Below are 12,500 nucleotides of genomic sequence, written 5' to 3' on the forward strand. Positions count from 1 at the left end.
AGCGTGGGCCTAAAAGTTGTGAGACCACCTTATTACCTCCGCCAAGGAGGTTATGTTTTTGCCTGCGTTGGTTTGTTTGATTGTATGTTTGTTTGCCTGTTTGTTAGCAGGATTACTCAAAAAGTTATGAACAAATTTTGCTGAATTTTTTTGGAGGGGTAGGGTATGGCCCAAGGAACAATCCATTAGATTTTGGCTGTGATCCGGATCATCATCAGGATCCAGGATTTTTTTCCTTGTATGGCCACACTATATCTCGAAAAGTTCTCGGTGAATTTCAATGAAATTTTGTGAAAGGGTGGGCCATGGGCCAAAAAAGAAATTAATAAATTTGGGGCCGGATCCGTATCCGGATCCTGCAACGGCATTGGTGGAGGTAAGCATTCTCTGAGTGCTTTCTAGTTTAGTACTGTTTCCTTTCAGAGTCCCACACCCCGACTCATTGCAATGGGAAGCACCACAGAGATTAAGTTAATGAGGCCACAGAGGTTGACAACTATATGCACAAGAGCAAACTGCTACCCATCTATCTGTTTGTCTTAATCCCGTAAGGGTTGGATACAAACAAATCACCCCCATGTCACCCTGTCCTCGGCCATCCACCTGCCGTCCTTACATCTCACACCACCCTTATTAATGTATCTCTTCACTCCATTCTTCCATCTCATCCTCGATCTCCCCCTTCCCTTTCTCCATCGATCTCGCTTTCATGCACTTTCAGTTATTCTCAGATTCTCCATTCTCTCCACATATCCAAATTACCGCAGAATATTTCTAAACGTTCTCATCACATCAACATCGGCACCACATCGCACCTTAACTTCCTCATAACAAGTCTAGCTGTCTCTTCGCGTAACTCTACAGTCACGCTCCTCTCACCTGACTCATTTCCATTCCTTTCACTACTTACCAGAGATTTCCTTAGCCCAAGAGTCACTTTCATACGTTTGATTGAGAAGCAAAATATTGATACTGTACTTCCATACTCCCTTCTCTATTTTTTATCATTATACTTTATGTTCCTGTAACCTTTGGGAAGAGTATGTTCAGAAGATTCGCCCCTTAAACAAGTGACGAATTTCTTGAGTACATTCTTGTTACCATCAAATGATTTTCCCCAACTTACAGATTATTCCTAGTAGTAAAGGGGTTAATCAAGGCTCTATCAAACCCCTTTACTTAAAAAAAAAAAAAAAAAAAAAAAAAAACTCTCCAGAACTTATTGTATTCGTCTAGAGATAGCAATAATTACAAAAAATTATGTCACCGTATTCTACGAGGTAATAAAGCGTACCTGTGGCTCTGGGCAGGTGTATGCAGGTGGTTGGTCTCCTTGCATGGGGGCATCTTGACATCGGTCTCCTGTATAACCAGGGGCACACCTACACTGCCCCGGTGCTACACACACTCCTCTGTTCAGACAGCCACCGTTGTCACACTGAGCTGTAACAACATCAAGACAAGACTGCCATTATGTTGCCTCGGTGAGCAATGACTGTTTAATGCAGAAATTCAGATACTATGGCTGAGAGTCTGCAAAAAATGTTCCTACAAAAAGAAATCGAGAAGACTTGAAAGCAGAATTCGAAACTCGCTCATTTCGAAATGCCTAAACACACTGCACTGAAATGACTGGATATCAAAAGCAATGGGAAAGTCAGTGAGGAAAAAAAGTTCAGGGTTGGCTTCTCATATACATACATACATACATACATAGAGAGAGAGAGAGAGAGAGAGAGAGAGAGAGAGAGAGAGAGAGAGAGGGAGGGACGGAGGGAGGGAGGGAGATGACCATGATACTTATACCAAAATTAACTGCACTGAGTAAAAGTTGTGAAGACTTCGCTTATACTTCAGTCTTGCTACCTGCAGATGATTTTATTCAACCTAGGAATGGCCTACTGTTCTGAGAAGCTTCGTGGGGGTTTCATACATTCCCCGTATACGGAATGTCTTAATAGTCTGAGGCTAGCGAGAATAAAAGAAATATGATGTCTTCGTATCGAAGGAGTTCGGATATCTGGCGGCAGTTTACTATCTTGTGACTTGCTTTCCCTAAATAAGACAAAACCGCGTGGTAGTAGGAAATATGACGAAAATATTGTTGAGCTGAATGGGATTCATGAACCGATACTGTTGTCAAACATGGAGGCTCCCCGGCACCTCCTTCCTACCCTTTTGTTTCTACTAGTAGGTGGGGACGCCTATCATCCACTCACAGGATGCAGTGTTACCTACTGTTTCCTTCACCTTCATCATGTTTTTTCTTTGTTTGACCTCCTCTCTTCTTCCTCCAAGCCTTCCCGTCACATTCTATCACTCTTCTTTCCACTTCAGGTAGCTCTACATTGAGTGACAAGTCAAATGACTTCGTGTAACCCAGGAAGCCATATACCATAACGGTAACCACAAAATCAATAATAGGAGATGTGGAGCCTACTATGGTGCCCCTGATAACTGGGTGGGGAGATGAAAGTGAGGCGTCCATCCAGAAACCAAATCACACTCTCCCCGTGCCTCGCCCCTGCATGGGATGACCCAGTAGATGCTCTTACTTCCCTACGGTTGATGGATTTGCCCGGTCTGACAGATCGGGGTTACTCAAGAACACCAAAAACCAGTTTGTTTCTGCATATGACGTGTCAGTATTCTCCTTCATGTTACTTTTTCACTTTATGTTGGTTTTACAGAGCCATAGATAACACAGGGGAGTAAGATAAGGTGTCGTGTGAAAAATATTATGCTAAGAAAGAGATACTACTAAGTTGACGAGAATGCAAGCCACAGAGACTGCTGCTCACTCCTTCACTATATGCATGGCACATTTACGCAGACAAAAAATGTTCTTAAAATAGCACACACACACACACACACACACACACACACACACACGAAGGCAATTTACTGAGGCCAAAGGAGAGGGTCCAAGTCAGGCCATAACCGTTCAGTCTTCACAACAACAACTTATTTTTAACCCCTTGAACCCAATGACGTATTTTATATTTATACCTGCGCTCTCAAAGTGAGTGCGAGTGTTATGGTTTGTTCAACGTGTGTGTGTGTGTGTGTGTGTGTGTGTGTGTGTGTGTGTGTGTGTGTGTGTGTGTGTGTGTGTGTGTGTGTGTGTGTGTGTGTGTGTGTGTGTGTGTGTGTGTGTGTGTGTGTGTGTGTGTGTGTGTGTGTGTGTGTGTGTGTTGAACAAAATAGCTCAAAAAAATACATCCGATTTTAACCCAAGTTGGTGGAGGGGTAGAGGGATGGCCTTAGTGCTGACTTTTAATTGCTGAGAACAATACGTCAAAGGTCAAGGTCACTGAGCTAGATCAAAGTTTGACTTAGAAAAATCAACATGAATATGTTTTATGCGATTTTTTAAATAACAGAGCAGAGGAAGGAAAAACAAATGAATTTAAAATAATACCATACACCAGATTTCTGGCGTCCTCCATTCATAAAATATCTGTAACAGCTGGACTTCAACAGCTGTAGCTGAAGTCTGGGGGTAAACAACTCCGGCGAAGCGAGTTCACGCGAGATGCAAGAACCATTCATTCTGATAGGCAGAAGTTCTACAATATGACTGAGCGACGTTCCAGTCATGAGTGCTACCAGGTGCCCGTGTAGCACGAGGGAAGGCATGGAGAGGTGGCACAATGGACGCAACTTCGTCTGAGCACTTGCCATGAAAATATCTGTAAAATAATGCAAGGGAAGCAACATTTCATCTTGTAGGGGAAGTTTTTATTTACAATAGCCGGGTTATTAATAATTCTAACAGCTTTATATATGCTTGTTGTGAGGGTTGTGTAATGCAATGAGAAACGGGTTCGATTTCGAGAACAATCAGTTAAAGGTCAAGGTGTCAGAGCAAAGTAAAATGTTCGATCTTTATATCAACTGGTGGAAGGAGTTGTTGCGCTGTCAGAGTGATCCTTCTTGTTTAAACGTGCTACCTTCTGACGATTTTATGCAGCGTGGAGGGTTATGCAAGGAAAAAGGAACCAAAGGCCAGGAGCCTGCAAATTGTCCCCTCCAAGAAAATGCAAGTATTAAGATAACAGAGAGCCAAATTCAAGAACCATTCATTTCGAGATGCCTGGACACATTGCTTTTGAAAGACTGGAGATCATAGGCAGGAGGAAATACACGAAGAGGGAGACAGTTCCAGAGCTGATCTTTTACATACATGAAGGACTGGGTTATGAGGAGGTTAATGGAAACTGTTCCCACCACAGCCAGTACAAATCTTATCTCCAAAGTTAAGATATCGTCTGGAGGCAACAGAAAAAATAAATAAATAAATGAAAAAATAAAAACACATCATGGGAGTGAGAGGGTTAAGTGGTCACTGGATACTTCTTATCCCCCTCACTATAAGGCGTTTAAGTAAGCCTGAATCCATCTCTTCATTTTGAATTTTGATATTTAAATTGACAATAAAATATGGTGTTAGTCACGAAGTGTTTTGGAAGGTTTGTAGAGATTTAGCATTGTCTTTACCTGCCACTGAACCACGTGAAATGAGTTGCAAAAAGACGAGAATATAAGCCAACTTAAGGTAGAAAGAGTATTGTTAGATGTTTCCTGCCTTGAAAGGAATCACCTCAGTCTCGAGACACACTATGCATTTTATATTTCCTATGACTTTACTGGGATGAGGAGAGATGTCTTGTATTAAAGAAGTTAGTAATGGCTGTGTCTAACCCATCCAAGTCGAAGATTTACCCCAATTGTCTGGAGATGCCTGGAACAAAATATGAATTATCTCAACGCCTCGAAGGGGAAAAGAAGAAGCTTTCTTCAGCTAGCAATATTTCTGGACTCATTTTATTCCATTTTGGCCAAAAACTGTCGTCTTTCCATCTTAAAAACTGAATTGCAACAACAGACTAACAATTTAGTAAGAGGTCGATCATGAAGCAGTGCTATAGAAAGGAGATAAAGCTATAGTATTGTCTTGTTCTGCCATTAAGCTACGTGAAATAAGCCACAAAATGACGAAATCTGTGCCAGGTTAAAGCAAGCGTCTTCGGGGTCAGCAGCTGTACACACAACCTGTCTCTGGCGATAATGGTTTCCTGGCCTGAGCTGGACACCTGGCCGCCACCTCGCCATCTTATCTAAAAGCCGTTGGCGCGTTTCCTTTCTTACACGCTTAACTCATTCGCTCGCAGGATGTTATTTATGTTCTATTCTTGCTGCCTCCAGACGATTTTATTCAGCATGGGAAAGGCCTCTTGAACGGAAAGGGTTGGTGGAAAACAGACACATAACTTTCGGCTCGAACATTATTATTCTTCCTGCCTACAGACGATTTTATCAAGCTCAGAAAGGACCTCATAAATTAACTTACGAGTTTTTAGCTGCAAAGAAGTTCAAAATATAGACATCTATAAGTTTCGCTGTATTACAATTAACCGCGTTTGTCTTTGAGTTAGTTGTTTTACGGGGAGGGGTACTAACCCTCCGCCAACGCACTTGCTGACACGTAGGGAACACATATGGGTTGGGTACATAGTTATCATCCAGAGTTGTAAATGGTTTCCCGGCTTACAGGACACCATTAGGCTTGTCACTCTAAGTTATGCAATCTATGTCGATTATACAAAGGATTCATTGTGATACGAGAGATTGGAAAGATTTAATATGCAAAATAAATCGCTAAGGAAGAGGAATTAGTAGCCCTCCTCATCTTGCAAGAGTACGGGCCCAAAATTCATGTTTCTCCCGTAATCCTGGCTACGTTCCTGCTCACCCCATGAATTACCACCGAAAGTGTTATATTCTTAAATGTTGAAAGCCCACTTTCTCTACTCACTGCGGAGGTTTTCAGCTGTATGCCTCTTATAAACATACAATCAAAGTATGAAGTCGTAAGGGGATTTAACACATTTTTTTAAGGCCTTTCTTGAAAAATGAGTTTCTTCGGGTACTGGCCCTTCTTCCACAAAGCCTGATGATTATAATGTGAAAACGATGTCCTTAGATGGAAGGGGTTAAGCGGCTCTACACACAATCTGTCGGTGGTGATAAGATTTCCTCTCCAGAGCTAAAACACCTGCCTGACTGCTCACCTCTTCATGTGGATAACCGTTGGCCAATTTCCTGTCTTGCTGTCTTAACTCCTTAGCACTAGATTTTAACGTTGAATTTTGGTTTTATCCACATTTTAACGATTTTTCTGGGCATTCTTTTAAGGTTCAACTCTATTTAGTGCAAAATTTTGAGGACACAATCGATCATGTCTTATTTTAACGATATCGTATAGACTTTAGCGATACTACTAGCGATTTGTTGAGATCTGGGCGGAATTTAACACTGAATAGACCTTTTACTCTATCCAGTTTTTTTTGTAATTTTTCATGGATTTTTTTTTACCTGAGCGGTTTCCATGGTTTAACTCTACATAGTGCAACATTTTTTAGTAATACTATAGACCATGCCTATTTTAGCAATATCACACACTCTTTAACGATATTTCTAGCGATTTATGGAAACTCAGGTCGCTACATTCTCTTCACATTAACCTGGCCCAGATTTTCGTACATTTGCAGCTTATTTCACGTACACAAGTGGTGACCCTGGACGATGCTAAGGCTGTACATCCTTTTCATAGTATTTCTTCATGACTATACCCTTTTTACCCAAACTTGGCCTAAAACTGGCATCTCTCCATCTTGAACGCATAGTTGTTACAAGAATATTATGCAAGTCAGGAATAATTGCTATGGATAGGATATAGAGCCGTCGTATTATTTTTCTCTGTTAGTAGGCTACGTGGAATAAGCTACAGAAGGACGAAAAGATAGACCAAGTAAAGATGAAAGTACTATAGTATCACATTCTAATGCTGGTCTACAGTATTGCTACAGCTCAGCATTCAAGATGGAGAGAGTGTCATTATAGGCCAAGTTAGAGAAAAAAGGGTATAGCATTATTCTGATATCTTCACGTTTAGCAACTCTACACACGGTTTGACGCCAGGAATTCAGGTTGGCCCATACCTAACAATCCTCTGTCACTCCGCTGGTGTGTTCTCGTGTGTTGTGGGGACGGCTTGGCGTTACCAATGTCTATCTTGTATCAGTAATTCATTTCTTATGTCCACTGCCATATCCACCCCCACATCAGTACCATCATATATTTTTTACTCCCACTGCCACATCCACGCCCACATCAGTAGTGGTATTTATTCATCTCTTATTCCGATTGCTACATCCACGACCTCATCAGTAGTATCATTTATTTTTTTACTCCCACTGCCACATGCACGCCCACATCAACAGTATCATTTAATCATTTCTTATTATCAGTGCCACATCCATGCCCACATCAGTAGTAGTATTTATCCATCTCTTACTCCCACGGCAACATCCACGCCCACATCAGCAGACGGAGCAGTCCTCGCAACAAATAAAGTAACATCAGGTGAGCTTCTTTTGTCGTGCTATTTACGGACCACTCTGTTTAAACCTGCCAGACCCTCACCACCTAATATGGCAAACTGTTGGTCCATTTCCTTTCTTACACACATCCAGCCGGCATCTGGGAAAACCTGGGTTCGACTTTCGGGTCTGTGAAACGTATGAACAAGCGTATTTTTTCACCCTTGTCACTATTCACTCAAGGGTACAGTCACAGAAACAATTACCTTCCCATCTCCGACTCAAGAAAATTTACAACTGGTGAAATGTGGATGTGACTGAGAAAATTAGGAGAAATACACTGAGGTGGTTTGGACATGTGGAGAGAATGGAGAATGAAAGACTGACTAAGAGGGTGTACAGTATGTAGGTGAGGTGGAGGGAGGGAGAGGGAGGGAGGAGACCAAGGATGAGGTGGTGGGATGGAGTTGAGAGGTATTTGAGGGAGGGGGGAGTGAGTTGGGGGGAGGGTAGTCAACTAGTGGGTGACAGAGCGACTTGGAGGTGTTTTGTCTGCGGTCACCCTTTGAGGGATTAGGGCGTCGGGCTATAGATAGATAGATAGATAGAGAAATACTTTGAAAACCCTGTCTCTACCAGTGAACATTTCATATGCTTCGATATTTCCGCTATATAATCGCCAAACTTTGAGAAGATATTTGTGTTTTTTTACAGTTAAGGACCTGCCCTGTTCCGTATTCTAGGCAAAGACTGATTTTTAACTATCTATCTGTCTATCTATATATCTATCTATAGCCAGACGCCTTCATTCCGTAAGGGGTGGCCACAAACAAATGGCCTACACGTCGCCCTGTCCCCTGCCATTTCCCTGCCCTCCCCCAACTTGCACCCCCTTTCTCATATACCTCTCCACTCCATCCCTCCATCTCATCCACCGTCTCCCCCTCCATCTCCTCCCCTCCACCTCACTCACATACGCTCTCCCCGTTAGTCTCTCACTCTCCATCCTCTCCACATGGCCAAACCACCTCAGTGATGTGTAACGAAGCGCAATAATCTATGTTAATAATCCTCCTGCTCTCGATAGTCATTTTTTCTGCGTCTTTTTTCACACACCTGTCTGTCCCCTCACCGGCCTGTCTAGAAGAGTTTCATTCAGTTTTCTTTTCCAACTGACACTACGCCTTCAGATCAGCGACTTACTTCTGACTAAGTTCTTCCTGCCTCCAGACGGTTTTATTCAGCTATTGGCAGACGCTTTGAACTGGAGGGGATAATGTAGCCTCCATTAACCCCTTCACTACTAGTTTCATCTCTAATGTTAATCAAATCGTCTGGTAGTAGCAAAAATAAGACAAGGATAGCAACATAATAAAGGAGATAAGGAGTTCTTCTATACCACCTGACGCATCCTAGGCTCGAATTCTCGTCTGGTATGGAAGCTCCCTAACACCTCTTCCTAAGCGATTTGTTTTTGGATGTGGTTAGTTAGTATAATTTTGCATATTTCTTAAGAAGAGTATGGCGATATCGGAATAATTTGAGCAACACCAGAGACAACAGTAATGTATGATAAGCAAAACAAACCACTGAGAAAGAGGTGTTAGGGAGCTTCCTTAACCGACAAGAATACGGACCCTAACCTATTCTAACCTGCTTTTATTACGGAAAGTCTCGTCATACTAGCGAGAATTTCGCGTACATCTTTATTATCTATCTATCTACTGCCAGACTCTTTATTCCCGTAAGGGGTGGCCACATACAAATCACCTCCATGTTGCCCTGTCCCCCGTCATTTCGCTGTCCTCCCTCAGCTTACAACCCCCTCTTTCATATAGTAGTAAAGATGTATATGAGAACATCTTTATTGCTAGGTGAATATCCTAACCTGAATGATTTGATGTTAATTTTAAAAAATCTTAAATAAAGGTGATTCATTAGCCTGAGGCCCCAGAATAAATTATTTTCTTTATTAACCAGCCGAGTTGAGTGAAATTTGGTACTTACCTTCTTCACTTTATTACAATTTATCCACAGAGATAGGTGGCGGCAACCACCATCCACTCACTTGACGTGGTTCCGCCTACTTCTCCTTCACCTTTATCATTCTTTTTGTGTCTGCCCTCCATTCTTCCCTTTTTTCCCATCTTTCCTGTCACACTTTAATACTATTCTTTTCTTTTCAGGTGGATTTACATTGAGTGACAAGCCTAATGGTTTCCTGTATGCTAGAAAACCATTTAGAACGCTGGGTGGTAACCATATAGCCAACCCATTCGCGTTCCACACGTGTCAGCAAGTGGGTTGGCGGTAGGTTAGTGCCCCTTCGCGTAAAACAACTAACTCAAAGACAAACAGAGACAGACAGACAGACAGACAGACAGACAGACAGACAGAGACAGACAGACAGACAGACAGACAGACAGATAGACAGACAGACAGACAGACAGAGAGATAGACAGACAGATAGACAGACAGACAGACAGAAAGACAGAGAGAGAGAGAGAGAGACGCGGAATTATGGCGTCTGGTTATAGATGGACAGACACACTAAAATCTGAAAGCGTCTCCTTCATCGCTTGAATATAACTGAATCCCGTGTTTCAAACTAGCGTATTTTCGGTGTAACTTCTTCACGTGGATTGCTGCTTTCACCCTTGTAACTAATCAGGTGTGGGAGGCTTGTTTCTAAATTATTTTCCCTTGAGGTGACCCCACAGCCAGGAAAAAAATAAAAGTTTGAGTTAATTCAGGAGAAGTAAAAATTAGGTTGGTTTAGGTTCTGCGGTGCTATGGATCTCTCTCTCTCTCTCTCTCTCTCTCTCTCTCTCTCTCTCTCTCTCTCTCTCTCTCTCTCTCTCTCTCTCTCTCTCTCTCTCTCTCTCTCTCTCATGTTCATCTATCTATCGACCAATCAATCAATCGCTTTTCTATTAATCTGTCATCCAATCATTTATTTCCCCACCAGCAGTGTAGGAGTCCGGGGCCAATCTACTTAGTCCCGACATTTGATGGGAGTGACCAGTTGCTCTTCCCTGAGTGGTATTCTGTCAGCAGAAAAGCTCAATCATACCTTGGATATAAATCCTCATGAACCACATCCAATCAGAGCACCTTAATCCACTAGACCACCAGGCGTTAATTCAACAAAAACAATACCCCACATCCGCCTAGTCTGACCTCCCCCTCACTGTTCCTTCCCGTGACTGAGATAAGTAAAAAAATACGGTCACTTCCTATCGTAACTCAGCTTCCTTTACCTGCGGCGAAACCGACATGTCTGTAAGTGGAACAGCTGAGGATTTTTTTTTTTTTTCCATCTTTGGGGAAGGTTCGAATATCAGCTCTTGGAGAGCTCTGAGCGATTTTCTTATGAAATGCAAAGTTGCTCAGCTCGAAATTTTGAGCTGATTTGACATGTCAGCTATTGCATCAACTGATGCAGCAGCTGATTATTTAGTAGTTTTCAGTTTTGGCCAAAAGGAGGCATTATAATAAAACAATTTCATAGATTCTATGAGTTTCAAAGAGGGAAACGTTTAAAATTGTCTGCAATAGTATCGCCGCAGGTCTGTGATGACAATCACTCCTTGTTAATAGGAGGGATAATGTGAGTGTATAATATTCTCGTGTCTTGTTTTTGCAAAAATGAATTGCAGTTTGAATGGAAAATTATGATTTTTTTTTTTTCCCCCAGGATGGACAAATAAAAGGCACTGCAAAAACTTTCCATGGTTCTCGTTTCTCCTGTAAATCAAAACCTGAGTTATAGTGCGAACTGATTGTACGAATGTTCGTGAATACCCCTCCCCCTTCTTTATGCAAAATGACTGGAAATCTGCAAAACTGTTCTTTACATTAAAAAACACACGAGAGCCAAAAGCAAGATCCTTTCATTTCCATATGCGTGGATGCATTGCTTTTGAAAGACAGGAGATCAAAGACAGCGAAAAAATGCAGACTAAGACAACTCCAGACATGACCATTTCCACATGTAAGGAACTGAGTGTACCATTTAACTCAAGCCTTAGAGAACTGCATCCATATTCTCAACACCCTTTTCCTTAACGATTTTATTTCCAGACTTCCCATTAATATTCTTTTGTTTACTTCTTATACTTTTTTTTAATGTTGACATAAATGGCGTGAGTAAAATACAGGACTATAGTAATAGAGCAGAATAAGAAAAAAAAAAAAAGTAAGGAAGAGGTGATAGTAGGCCTCCTAATGGTACAAAAATATACTAACGGCGTAGAATCAGAAATAAACCAGCAAGGACGAGGTGTTAGTAAGCTTCCTAACAGCACGAAAATACGGCCACTGGACCCTTATTCCCATCAGGTAGGAAGGCTGCCCACCACCTCCACCTAACCAGCTTATTTATCTGACATTAATATTCTCTTCCTAACCAGCTTATTTACCTGACACATTAATATTCTCCTCCTAATCAGCTTATTTATCTAACATATTAATATTCTCTTCCTAATCAGCTTATTTATGTATCTAACACATTAATATTCTCTTCCTAATCAGCTTATTTATCTAACATTATTATTCTCTTCCTAACCAGCTTATTTATCTGACGCATTAATATTCTCCTAATCAGCTTATTTATCTAACATATTAATATTCTCTTCCTAACCAGCTTATTTACCTGACAGTAATTTTTTCCTTCTAACCAGCTTATTTATGCATCTGACACATTATATTCTCTTCCTAACCAGCTTATTTATCTGACATTAATATTCTCTTCCTAACGAGCTTATTTATCTGACACATTAATATTCTTCCTTACCAGCTTATTTATTTATCTGGCAAACTAATCTTCTCCTAACCAGCTTATTGATCTGACACAGTAATATTCTCCTCCTAACCAGCTTATTTATCTGATACATTAATATTCTCTTCCTAACCAGCTTATTTATCTGACACATTAATATTCTCTTCCTAACCAGCTTATTTATCTGACATTAATATTCTTCCTAACGAGCTTATTTATCTGACACATTAAGATTCTCCTCTTAACCAGCTTATTTATCTGACACATTAAGATTCTCCTCTTAACCAGCTTATTTATCTGACACATTAAGATTCTTCCTTACCAGCTTACTTATC

At 41.2% G+C, this 12,500-nt stretch overlaps 1 protein-coding gene across 1 annotated transcript in view; it reads right to left on the reverse strand.

Annotated features, from left to right (window-relative positions):
* Positions 1–12,500, reverse strand: part of LOC145418458 (uncharacterized) — a 75,402-nt gene that overhangs the window by 29,846 nt on the left and 33,056 nt on the right. Inside the window, exon 6 of the mRNA XM_080286875.1 lies at positions 1,295–1,443. Coding sequence (XP_080143001.1) covers positions 1,295–1,443 — 149 coding nt within the window. The remainder of the gene's footprint in view (positions 1–1,294; positions 1,444–12,500) is intronic.

This window comes from Coenobita brevimanus, chromosome 114 (genome assembly GCF_032717465.1).
Source record: "Coenobita brevimanus isolate Jiangsu-jjx chromosome 114, ASM3271746v2, whole genome shotgun sequence".
Taxonomy (NCBI): domain Eukaryota; kingdom Metazoa; phylum Arthropoda; class Malacostraca; order Decapoda; family Coenobitidae; genus Coenobita; species Coenobita brevimanus.